Source organism: Gloeophyllum trabeum (assembly GCF_000344685.1).
Source record: "Gloeophyllum trabeum ATCC 11539 unplaced genomic scaffold GLOTRscaffold_00001, whole genome shotgun sequence".
NCBI classification, from domain to species: domain Eukaryota; kingdom Fungi; phylum Basidiomycota; class Agaricomycetes; order Gloeophyllales; family Gloeophyllaceae; genus Gloeophyllum; species Gloeophyllum trabeum.
Window position 1 is genome coordinate 3,981,093 of NW_006920410.1, and position 12,214 is coordinate 3,993,306.

Here is a 12,214-nt window from a genome sequence, read left to right on the forward strand (position 1 = left end):
AGGATTGAGGTGGCTCTCTAACAACCATCCCGACTTGGAAGGTACATCGGCGAAGTATCCTGTGCCTCAAAGACTCCAACAAGAATTCCTGTGGGGGAAAGTGCTATTCGAAGCAATGTGTTGCACTTTATAGTAGGTTTGATAGCTAAGAACAGTGGACTATATGTTGGTATCAGAAGCCGGCCGGTGAATTAAGTACATGTCCTAGGCTACTACTAAATCTGAGTGTGACCAGTCTCATCTCCTGGCAACTTGTATCATCAATGTAGAGATTGAAGCTTCAATATGGCTTGAATGAACAATGCTTCCCGCTTGGGCCTCGAAGTTGACTTCAGTACCACCCAAGTATGGCGGTAGTCACACTATATATATGGTAGACGTCTAGCTACTGGAAATGTGACTGCATGTCACAGAACCACGCCACAGAGACCCCAACACCACAATCCGAACTCGCGACGCTCAAAGTCGACCTGGTCCTGCTCGGCAACGGTAGACGTGTCCGAAAACAAGCTCGATTTCAACTTCAGCTCATAGCCGACAGTTGCGGGACCTTCTCACACCAAAGATGGTAAGCTTCTGCTATACTACTGTTATTCGCGGTAGGCCCATCGTTTTGCAAACTGCTGTAAAGTCATAATACCTACTCTACGGTAAAGACGGCGTCGTCGCGGCGCCCGGAGTGTACATACAGTCAGCACCCCCGGCTAGATGGCGCAGAGCACCTTTATCAGATATATATCACTGAGACGGAACTCACCTCCACACTCCAGTTCTGATATGGAATCCGATATGGGGAGTGAAGCTGGAGCACTTTGGCAGCGCTAAGTACGATCGTGCCCGACTAGGGCTGCCCTTATGAAACGGTGGTCGAATGTAGGTCAGCTGTAGAACACCAAGTGCAGTAAGTCGATAGGCCCCAGGGGAGCAGCTAACGCAATGGACCGAGGGCTCGTCGCGACGATAACGCGCAGCCGCACCATCGCATCGGCTTTCGATCAAGGACGAGAGGCACCTGGTCAGAAGGAAGGAGAGAACATGCCTGAGTAGACAGATGCGGTGGAGACAACTAGAACAGTTGACCGCCATAGCTTATTATCGGGCTACAGCCACCGCATAACAGTTCGGCCCAGACGAACAGAACAATTAGCGCATTCATCGCGGCTGGAATTCAGGTTCGTCTGTGAGCCTCTGTGAGCGAGGTTGAGGGAGGTCCGGCACCAGATGCTGATAACAAACCAAGGTGACGACCAAAAGGAGCGGCGAGGGGAGGACTCCACCTGCAAGTGGTTTCTGTCGCTCTGCGTCCTGAGGATGTGCGTCGCATGCGTAGCCTGATCAGTTCGTCCCGCCCGGACTTACGCTACACGCGCAAAAGGGTCCAATAAAGTCGCATTAGAGCGTCCGAGGCGTAGGAACACAGCGGCCAGGCCCTGCGGATCAAGCATGCGTGGCGTTGACTACAGTACTGCCATTGTCGCATCCGAACCATCTCTGGAATGGTCAAGGATCACGGGCGCAGTCTGTGGGGACAAAGAATGCATGTACGACTCACCCTGCATACGGTCGGTGGCTTGAACTATCATCCCACGTGTCCAGTTTAAGCTCGCATAGCCAAGTATTTCCAACGAACCCTGTTGACGCAGCGCAAAGTATCATAGAGTATCACTTACATCTGTGAGAAAAATGGATGGATATAGACTATGGCGTGTCATCTTCCTCTTCTTATCTCCATCATAAAGGACCGAAGTGATAGTCGCCGGACCGCTAAGAAGGTTGCCGATGGGAGGTGGACATGAGAATGGGGCTACTAGAGTAGTGTCATAGACCCACCTGTCTTTGGTAAGTAATGTAATAGACCCACCACACCAGCCAACTTTGATGAGGTATCAGAGTAAGTACGGCCGGCAGGTCCGTCCGGAGGGTGCACCGTCCCGGAGTCCATAAGCGGCAGGAGTGCATCAGTGAAGTTCGGGTAAGGGCAATAGTTCACCGCAGGTTCACGTAGTTGATGGAAGCGAGAGCGACGTCACGACAATCAAACGGACGGTGGGTCAGAGCTCGATGAATGAAGTGGGCAATGGTGACTTGAGATGGAACGGAACGCTGGAGAGATGTGAAGCGAAGCTAGCGCCGCGTGCGGTTAGGCGAAGAAAGCTGAGGGCGAGTTCTTAGAATGTGGGGCGGAGAAGGGGCGGATGGGACCGCAGCGCTAGCGCAGTCTGCGCAGAGCGTCCGTACGAGGTAACCTACGAAGTTAGCCGTGAGACGAGATATGAAGACGCACTACTGCCATTCATCGAGCTGCGTTTCACAGTGGTGAATGGAGAAGAATGGAGCGGTTGCGAAATGAGACCGCAGAAATCGACCCGTAATGATACGGTCGATATCTTTGCTTACCTTGATGCAGGTGTAATCCGGATCCCCGACTGACGCCGTTGTACGTCGGTTGTGCTCGCTCCGTCTATTGGAACCTTTCCCACGGCTCTAAGGCATATAACGTGCCTTCCACGCGGAAGGTGAGTCCAATTGTTGGACGCATACATACGAGGAAATGGCGTAGTTGCAAAGTGCCGCCATGTCGGTACGTAACTTCCCAATTGTTCCCTCTGCGGAGATGAAGGTTAAGATGTTCGGCACGAATAAGACAATGATCAACGAGGCTATTTAGAGATCGGGGAGCATATATAGGTTTACAGGTGCCCGGTCCAGGCAGGTCGTAGCAGCGGTGGCATCATGGATGCGACGGCTTTGGCCGGACTTCCACTGAGACTTGGTATATGAAGGTATATGCTGCGTCCGTCAGCAGCGGTAACAATGAGCTTGCCAAGCCAGGTCCTGTACGGGTCAGTTCTCGGTGAGCAGCGCCGCGGACTCACGGCACTGATTTAGCTCCAGCCGGTGGCAGGACATCGGGCTCTGGTGACCATGATTGTCGAGCACTAGAATACGTACTTGACGAGCCCCCAATCCATAAAGTCGCCTCAAGTAATCCCTAGGGTCCGCTGCCGCAATTAGGAGGCGATTTCGCCGTTCTATCAGTGAGACCTACTTCGGTCTAACGCTAGAGATACTCCGTGCTTCCTCTCAGCAACCGCCAAAGCTGCTAAAGTCGTCCATGAGTGATAGGGGCGCAGACGTCCCCAGAGTATATGCACTGGAAGTGAAACATCAATCAGTCACGAGAGTGGGGTTTGCGAGCGCAGGGAATACCACAGCTTCCGCGCTGCGACGGTCTTGGCACTCTATGTAGAACATGACGGCGAGACACGATGGTGAGAGGCGGTCAACAAATCTAGCACAGGCCCCGGTTTCGCGCAGCGATGCTCACCTGATCTGCCAATCCACCGCAGTCTTCCAACTAAGAGAAAGATCCTAGACAGACTTATCAGATAGAGTAACGCGGCCTTGCTTGATCGTGCCTAGAATATCTCCAACCAGAGGGAACATTGGGAAGACGAGCATGGGAAACGTGCGCTATATCCAGAGTGGAACCAGAATAGAACGGAGCGTTCAGAAATCTCTTCACAGTAATATGAACCAGCCCCAACGCATGCTAATGCACCACGAGGACGTCGTCCGGACACGCATATAAATGCAGCTTGAGGTAGCAAGATTTTGAGAGATGTACAAGAACTAGCCTAGCAAGGCAAGTAAGTGCATTCCAGAACGGACAACTCTATCACGTATTTGCGATCAACACAGCCGGGATGTATTGGAGGCGAACCTTGAGGTCGTAAGCCATCCATATGTACTTCAAGTTGATGGTCGATAAACAATCTAAAATGGAATCCAGGGTAATAAGTCGAGCGGCAATTAGTCGCCCCAGACTTATTTTGATGACGTTGGTGGACGACCCAAAGCAAGGCATAACCATGTCCCCTGATCGGGTAGAAAGAGAGTTTCGTAGGTGCTGGCAAAAATCATTCTATTGTGTATGATCGACCGCCACGAAGGAAGTAGATCTTGCATTCAGCTGGACCTCCTTTCGTAACTGCGCTATGTTAGCGTCTCGAAAGGCCAGCGTAAATAAATATCCGGACAAAACTCCGGTGACTGGACCGATCATGAGCGCGTACTCCTATGCAGAGCGAAACCACTTACGACAGCCAGAAACAACGGTGAGATTACGATTGAGACGCATAAGCTTTGCGCCAACCAGGGCTGAGAAGGCTCCATTATTTATTTCCAAGCAATAGTAGACGTATTGGCGGATATTACCTCCTGTCAGTCCGCATGTCAAACCCGCAAATGCCCCGTCTCTGCGGGCTTCCTAAGAGACATATTCATCAAATTTCGCATAAGGCGGGATTGCTGAGCGCGTACCTTCTCACATCGCGCGACCGCGTCAGCAGGCAGTCCAGCTATCGCAGAAATTGTAGAGGGGCTTGCAGACATGCTAGAAAGAAACGTTAACACGAAACGGTGCAGAAAGTGTGACCTGTGGCGCGTTAGGTCACATCAGGTCACATCCTCAGTGCACCCGCGTGCTAAGCGCTCGCTTCGGTCGCAGGACCGTGACACTTATCCTGATTTAAGTACCTGCCTGAATCTCCCTGTGGACAGCGGTATAGGATGTCGCTACATAAGGAAAAGGGCCTAGCGCCGCAAGCCTTACGAGATATACACCAGAAGATAATAGGTGCGAGACCGGCGAAAGTATCAGACTCGATAGGGGACGGCGCGCATGTACTGACCTGTAGTAAGACCTCCTCCTCAAGGTGAAGCCGCGGCTAAGCGACAAGAAGTGCCTCGAAGATCATGCTATTCCGGACGAACTGTACCAGATATCTGCTCTTGCCGAGTCGCTTGTAGAGCGCCGGCCCAGATCTAGTAAGAGCTGGCAAGACTTAGCAGATTCTCTGGATGAGGAAGGTGTGTGGGTCTTATCTGACGCGAACGTCCCCAACGCAGAAAACCTGATTAAGGGTATAGGGGTTACTCTGTGGAATTGGTCCGGCACAATGCAACATGGGCGGGACCCAAACGGCGGAACTCTGTCGGCCGCACGTACGTTTTTTCGTTACATGTAACTTCCCGTTCGACAAGACATGCGCTCACCGCCTATGATACGCGAAGTAAAATACGCAGGATATCGTCTCATCGAGGCAGGACTAGAGCATAAACTTAACGTGGAGAGTGAGCTCCTCTACTGAGTAATCAGTTCACCTTCTGACCGTTGACACGTTTCCTCCTCTCAAAACCACGCGATAGCACTACTACGCATGCTTCATTTGGCAAGCAAAGTTGGTAGTGCCCTGTCCGGTAAGTCTTACATCCAGGATTGCCATGATGGCCGCTTGCCGCTCCTGTCCTGGCCTCACGAGCAAGCGAAGAGGCTGGTAGGAGAGATGCAGCAGCAAGTGTTCTTATGTCGGCTGCCAAGGTCACTCCTGTCCCCTGGGGTTGTGGGAATGTGCTAATCGACAGAATGGCTGTGATAAATACTTGGAACAGTATGAAGAATCCCTTCGGAATGCCGGCCAACTGGAAGGCGAACACGCTCAAACCGCGGCGACAGCGACTATCACATATTACACAACCAGAATGGATGCCGTTAGTACACGACTATTATTACTTTTCCCCGGGTTTCACACCTTTTCTGTGCCCATTTAGGCATTTAGGGAGGGCAATGATGGGGTGGCGCAGTTTATGCTCCAGAAGATCACAGGTCAGAAAGGTCCCACCCAGTACGGCAGCCTTGAATGACAGGATACTCACATGTGATGCTAGAAAATGAAGCACAGTTAGAATTACTGCAGGCTCTTGATGTAGGTGTTCCTCGTGTGCTTTTTGCATTAGAGCGGGATAACGTTCGATTCTTCAGCGAGAACGCGTAGCCGCTAAATTACTGGAGATCGGGAAGTCGTTTCTTCGTAGCAAGGCGCGAGACGTTGGAGCTGTAGAGCCTGAATCAGCCCGAGAGTCTGTGCCATGGATGCAAAAGGCCTTCACGATGATTGAGCACCTGGAAGACGTAGCATCGCCTGGCTTACCAGAACTGAAGGTCAATCGTGCTCGTAATTTTGGATGTCCAGACATAGCGCAAGTTCTAACGTGCTGTTACCCTCAGCGATCCATTTTACGCAGTCTAGGTGACAGCGAGTGGTGCATGTTGAGGTTCCTAGAGACTGACCTCTCGCGTAGCTCGGGCCTATTTTCTCTCTTCCTCCCTTGAACCCGAGAATCTGACCCGCGCAGAAGCTTCCTTGAATGAGCTTATTACGACCCTTGACTCCACCACAAACAGCGTGAGATCGACCCGTTTCATTTCTCTGAATTTGATGTTTTCATACAGGCGTTTGATAGGGAAGCCCGGAATACCAGCAACTAAGATGGATGAGGATAGCCGTGTTGAAACGCCGGAGGGCGTCCGAACTCGCTCTTATGGACGGTAACTCCCCGAGAGGTTGTGCCGCACGATTAGCCCACAATAACCGCGAGTTTCCAGCGTTCCAGTCTGTTGTCGATCACACGGCTTTGACGGATGCCGATGTTACAGAGTAAGAGGTGCCTCACTGTTCTCTTTGAGCCGTTCCAAACCTAGACCTAGTTTACTTCAAGAGCTTCGGACACTTCACCAGCATCAGTACGTCGCCGAGAGCTATCTAAGCACCGTCATTGACGATCCATCTTCAGTACTCTAGTCACAGCTATACACCGACATTCGCTGAAGCGAAGCCTAGAAATAGAGGGGGAGCATGTTCTCAACTCAATCGATCGGCTGCTCTTATCCTTGATCCACCATTGTTCCAAGGACCAAGACCATGGAAGGGCCATGGGGGACATGGCCGAGGCATTCTCAGGTACGTCTTATCCTCACGCATTGCTCTGTTATTAATGAAATCTAGTAGATTTGCATAACGGGGATATCAAGTTGGCGAAAGTTTCTACCGTCGCATGTTTAACGGTAGGTTGCATAACCGTGATCACCTGTCCAGTCCCAGTATGGACTGTTGGGTATCGCAGCTTCTTTGGCAGTTTGGCGATCGCCACTATCATGCGAAGCGATGGTCGCAGGCAGCGGAGTGGTTCCTTGCGGGTGCCCACAGCATCTTCAGCAGCATGGGTACATCCACCGAGGCGAAATGCTATAGGAAAGCTGCGTTGGCGCTCATCCACGGGAAAGAATATGGCAGGGCGTATACCGCTATCCGGCACTGTCCCACGGATGAAGCTGCGACTTATTACGTTGTCTTCCTCACAGCAGTCCACCAAGGTAAGTGAACTCAGCGAGACAAATCTCCCAAGCCCTTAGCTGACTCCGCATATGGGTTTAGGTCTAGAAGAGGAAGGTAAGTGAGGTGGTCCCATCATGTGAGGAGATATTTATAATGACCGGCCCTCAGCCATCCGAGCTGTCAAAGATATGGTGAATTCCTCTGACTTCGACCGGAACATGCTCCTATTGGCCACCCAAATGGCCCATGAATCGGAACTGAAGTGTTTGCTCCTTACGATTCTGGATGCATTACTGCAGACGCTGAAGGACGACGAGAGCATCGAGACCGAGATTGACGCGATAACTATAATACGCTGTCTCGTCCGATTGATCCTCAAGTTACTGTCGGAACCAGGCGCGAACAGGTAAGCTGGTCTGTCTTCGAAAGACCGCTCGCAATCCTAAGTGTATAGATTCGAACTGGTCCAGGCCCTGATACGCTATCTGAAGACGGGTAAGTTCTGATCGAGCAGAGCTTGGTCGGATAATTCTATGCAAATGACTTTTCGTAGCTAAGTCATGCTGTGAGAAGGCGGCATCGAGGAAGGCAGGGGCTGTGATTAGCAAGGACGTATCATGGCTATGGCGAGCCGCTTACAACTGCGGTGTGCAAGGATGTTCTGAATGGGAAAGCTCACCAGATACCGTTTCTGATCTATTCGAGGCCACCCGAGAGGTAATGTGGAATGCGCATCTTTGATGACTGAGGAAATCCAGCGCTTGCCGGCAGCTTTTAGAAGTCTACTGTCAGATGGCCGCCATGGACGTTGATTCGGATGTATACCAATATATTGTCAACGCTTCATTCGCCAGTATCTCAGGACGAGGTGAGTTCGTATGGTCATACCTGAGTTCTACGACGACCATATCTTTCTAGTCTTCATGGCCCGAGAAAGACTCTTGCACGGCTCAATCCCGGTATGGCTCTTGATCTTTTTGGTATGACGTGTGGCACATGTCTTATGGAATTCGCCAGGGGGATCGATTGAGGCCCACTCTCAAAAATATAGAGGAGGCCAAAGCTAGAATCCAGGGCATCCTTGGGAAGAACCTGATTCGTCGTCAAGAGGACATTCCCCGAGTTCGCTCCTTTCTTCACGTATTGCGTGTTTTCCAGGTGGAGATGTTGTGCCACCTCAAGGATTGGTGCACTCTTTTAGAGACCGTTGGGGTAGCAATTCAGTAGGTCCTAACCATGTTCCGTCATGCTGATACGCGGCCCATAGGAAATAGTGAGAGCCGATGCTCTGGCTGTCAACACCTTCGAGGCAGTTGCCGATATCCTTGTGCGTGGTTGTGCTCCACATCTCAGACATGTTGGGACCTTGCCGATTATCCATCCCTAGTGGGTAGAAAAGGACTGCCCGACCGAAAGCAAGTACACTAGTTTGGGCTTCTTGGCACCGTGGTAATGACGTTACCAGTTCTATTCACCGTGCTCGAGGTGATCGGACTCTGTATCCTTGAGATCGTCCCTCTAACTTATCTAGGCTATCCTGCACGCGAGCCTGGACCGTAACATGGTATCCGTGAAGAAATTTGCTAGATGGCTGAGGGCTATATGCACGATTCTCTTATCCCGGAACGCGCCCGCTGACAGATTGAAAGCAATTGGTTACGTCGAGCAGGCAGTGACAGTATTGGAGACTCAAGAGCACGATGAAAGCTCCGAAATCGAGGTATCCTAACCCCTCCTTGGTCTGATCTGATTACCTACCTCTCCCTAGGCCTATCCGGCGGACGAGCGCCAGTGGCTCCTTGCCACCACGTACAATACTGGTATCGAGTGCTTACAGTTCGTGAAAAGCGTTTGTGATGTCCTCTCCGCTCCTGCCACTAAAGGATCCGCCATAGCGCATCGCTATTGGACGAGGCCAAGCGATGGTTTGAAGCATCCACCGTCATTTGTCGATATGTGCCCGATGGTGAACAGCGTGCGGAGAAGGTTGACAGGGCCGAGCACCTGATCCCAGTCCCAGTTGCTGACTTGCCGATCTAGATTTCTGCAACGTATACGCACTTGCTGTCTCGATACGCCTCGGATTCTTAGGCAACAACCACGGAGCTCCATCTCTGCTCCCTGCTGCTTCCCTGTATTTCACGACCCCTCTGGTCTCCTGTCCGCCACTGGTCTTCTATGCTGACCGACGACTCCTCTTCAACATCCCGACTTTTGGACATCCCCAGTGGACCATTCGGATCTCGGCGCCCAACTCTCGTGTGCTCTTGTATCTACCATTTAATGTGTTCGTATCAATGCATAACTTTGGCATCTCCCGATGGACTAGACTCGGTGCCAGCCCCCTGTCGGCATCAACTTGTGTCGCGCAGACGTCGAGACAGCTTCCGGCACGCAACTGTAAATTTTCATCGCTTCCTTTACCCCCCGCTCCAGTATTATCGCGCGTGGAATGTAGACAGACACGGGTCTACCAAAGAAACATAATGCAGCCAAAGATCACTGATTAATGTAGTTCCGCAACTGGTACAGTAGAACCCGGCCGCGATTATTCCCGACTGCGAGGTATTCGCTGCCTCGCGAGAAGTCCATAGCAGTGACATGGCCGAGTGGCGTACTCGATGTGGGCCAATTCGAGAACGCCGTAAGGGAAGGCAGATGGATCTGTATTTCACGTAAACGTGTGCGACCTAAGACTCAAGGGACAGTCTGCGTACCATGCGCATTTGATCCTTTTTCACGTTGCTGGCCATGGCTAGGAGCTGGGAGTCGTGGTTGAATCGGAGGGAGGATATCGAGGTCGTCAGGTTCCCGATTGTCTTCAGCGGTTTCGGCATGTCAGCCGAGGGCAGCGCCGGACTGTACACGTTCACAAGGCCTGTATTCGAGCTGCAAGCGAGGTGAGTTGGACAATCGACTCCCAACCTACAAACAGCTACTCACCCAATAGCCAGATACCGATCCGCATTATCGCCCGCCATGACCTGGCTCCCGAACCCCCCGTCCTCCCTCCAGCGCCGCACACACCGCCGCTCGCCCACGTCCCAGACATACACCTCTGAGTCCTGGCTGAGCGTCATCAGCTCGCGCCCCTCCCCGCCCCTCGCCCACCACACGCTCTTCACGCCCGCGTTCATCTTCACGCTGCCGACCACCTGCCCGCCGCCGCTCTGCCAGTCGACGAGGTGCACGGCGCCGCGGCGGCCCGCAACGGCGAGCACGCTGCCGTCGGGGCTGAACGCACACGTCTCCATGCTCTCGGCAGCGTTGGTGTTGTTGGTGAAGGTGGTGCCCCAGAGCCCGCGCGGGGAGCGGCGGGAGGTGCCGGATTGGAGGTCGTAGGTGTAGTAGAAGGGGCGGGGGCCGACGAGGAGGACGGAAGAGCCGTCGGGGTGGAAGAGCGCGTTGGTCAGCGGGAGGGAGGGGATGTGGAGGGTCTGGAGGTGCGGGTTCGAGTGGCCGTCGATCTGGGGATATTATGGTCATGTAGTTAGTACGCGGCAGCGAGACTGAGACTCCCGAATATGCGTACATTGAACAGACGTAGTCGGCGGTCGGTACTGGCGGTGAGCATGACCGGTATCCGCGGCGATGGGTGGAACTGGATCGCCTTCACCTCGCCCTCCGCCTTCGCGGTAATATTCGCGTCACGCAGGCGCTCGATAGCCAGCGTGCCCTGCGGCAGCACCCTCGACTTCTTCGCGCCGCTCAGGATCCCATCTGTTGACGCCAACAAATCATCCACATCCGCTCGCTCATCCTCACCATCCGATACCGACGCGCGCCGCCGCTTCGCCTGCTTTTTCCGCGCTTTGATCGCCCACTCGGGCGTAGGGTTGATTTTCTCGAACTGCCTGCGCAGCCTGCGCTCGTATTCGCGCCCGCCGACCGTGTCCTCCGTCGGCGCATCGCGGAGCTTCCGGAGTCGTTTGTTGGATGCGAGGGATACCTGTATTTGCTGGTCGTCCGGGTCTGTCCATGCTGGTGCCTTGCGACCCTTGGGGGGATCTGTGTTGTCCTTCACTGCAGCTCCAGTGTCCCCCGCTTCTTCTTCCTCGTCGTCCGAGCCCGACTCATCCTCTTCGCCCAAAATACCGCTCCCTGAGGCCTCAGCATTGGACTCCTCCCGGCTATCATCGTCCTCTACCTTCTCTTGCGCATGAAGCCCCGAACCCAATGGATTCGCATCGTCTACGAAGAAAAGCTTCCAGCAAGCTGACCCATTAGACGACAAGCACTCCGTAGACCATCTGACGACTCACGTCCGTATCTAATAAATGCTCAAGCTCCCTCCCGCCCCTCTCCTCCTGCACGTCCTCCCCATCCTCATCGGACACTACTAGTATATTTTTGTTCTGCTTTTGGGATGGAACGTAAGGCGTGCCGAAGAGCATGCTCTCCAGCCTGCGCTCCTCGTCGTCTTTGCCGGCATCGTCATGAGTGGAGGCCACGGTACCTAGGGGATGCACCTCTTCATGTTGTGCTCTGCCTGTCCGCTGCCGCTTGCGTGCGTGTTTGCCCATAGTCTGAAGTCTCTTTAGTGGAGGATGCGGAAAGAGCCGAAATTTCTTTGACTTCCTGTTTCGATCGCATCCACGGCACAGACACTGCGACATCCCGACATCTGCACTGTCAACATCTCTAACATCTCTTTTTATGGCAGTAATGTGGCGGCACCGGAAATGCAGCGCATACTCATCAGAGGGTATCAGCGAAGAGGTGATTAGCTAGGACACGGCAAGTAGCAGATGGGCATGCATGCGCACTTGCTTTATATTATTAATATTGCGCAATGTTCCTGCGAGGATACGACAGCAGACAGACCATATGTAGACAATTTGAATACATAAATGTATATTCTATCCCGGACTCTGAGTCCCCCCGTTCTATGCACCTTGTCCTCACTCTCGCGTGGCGGCGCGACATCCGTCCAAGCTCAAAGGAGCAGGCCTGCAGGGGCTGGCAGCCTCAGCATGCTTCGCATCGTCTGATGAATAGCCTTGTAGACTTAGACTACCTGTATTGTAGACGAGAAA

At 52.9% G+C, this 12,214-nt stretch overlaps 4 protein-coding genes across 4 annotated transcripts; 2 read left to right on the forward strand and 2 right to left on the reverse strand.

The window, feature by feature from the left end:
- Positions 1–3,817: 3,817 nt before the first annotated feature.
- On the reverse strand, positions 3,818–4,424 carry GLOTRDRAFT_109385 (uncharacterized protein). The gene is made up of 4 exons (XM_007863295.1): positions 4,324–4,424; positions 4,219–4,270; positions 4,102–4,161; positions 3,818–4,053 (listed from the first exon to the last, which is right to left on the reverse strand). The coding sequence occupies exons 1-4, from the start codon at positions 4,393–4,395 to the stop codon at positions 3,926–3,928; spliced, it is 312 nt and encodes a 103-aa protein (XP_007861486.1). The 5' UTR covers positions 4,396–4,424; the 3' UTR covers positions 3,818–3,925.
- A 1,189-nt stretch (positions 4,425–5,613) lies between these two features.
- Positions 5,614–8,631, forward strand: GLOTRDRAFT_31559 (uncharacterized protein; the record flags this gene model as incomplete). The annotated part of the gene is made up of 15 exons (XM_007862070.1): positions 5,614–5,677; positions 5,740–5,768; positions 5,825–6,029; positions 6,145–6,248; positions 6,307–6,500; positions 6,637–6,807; positions 6,945–7,216; positions 7,347–7,584; positions 7,633–7,673; positions 7,732–7,895; positions 7,950–8,046; positions 8,097–8,137; positions 8,196–8,390; positions 8,446–8,505; positions 8,566–8,631. Coding segments are annotated over 15 exons (1,941 nt in total), but the record flags the coding sequence as incomplete, so codon positions are not given.
- Positions 8,632–8,739: 108 nt separating this feature from the next.
- On the forward strand, positions 8,740–9,269 carry GLOTRDRAFT_102895 (uncharacterized protein; the record flags this gene model as incomplete). The annotated part of the gene is made up of 4 exons (XM_007863296.1): positions 8,740–8,898; positions 8,947–9,014; positions 9,074–9,164; positions 9,219–9,269. The coding sequence occupies 4 exons, from the start codon at positions 8,740–8,742 to the stop codon at positions 9,267–9,269; spliced, it is 369 nt and encodes a 122-aa protein (XP_007861487.1).
- An 848-nt stretch (positions 9,270–10,117) lies between these two features.
- On the reverse strand, positions 10,118–11,701 carry GLOTRDRAFT_30701 (WD40 repeat-like protein; the record flags this gene model as incomplete). Its single annotated transcript, XM_007862020.1, has 3 exons — positions 10,118–10,645; positions 10,711–11,382; positions 11,441–11,701. 3 exons carry the CDS (start codon positions 11,699–11,701, stop codon positions 10,118–10,120), a joined length of 1,461 nt encoding a protein of 486 aa, XP_007860211.1.
- Positions 11,702–12,214: the final 513 nt, after the last annotated feature.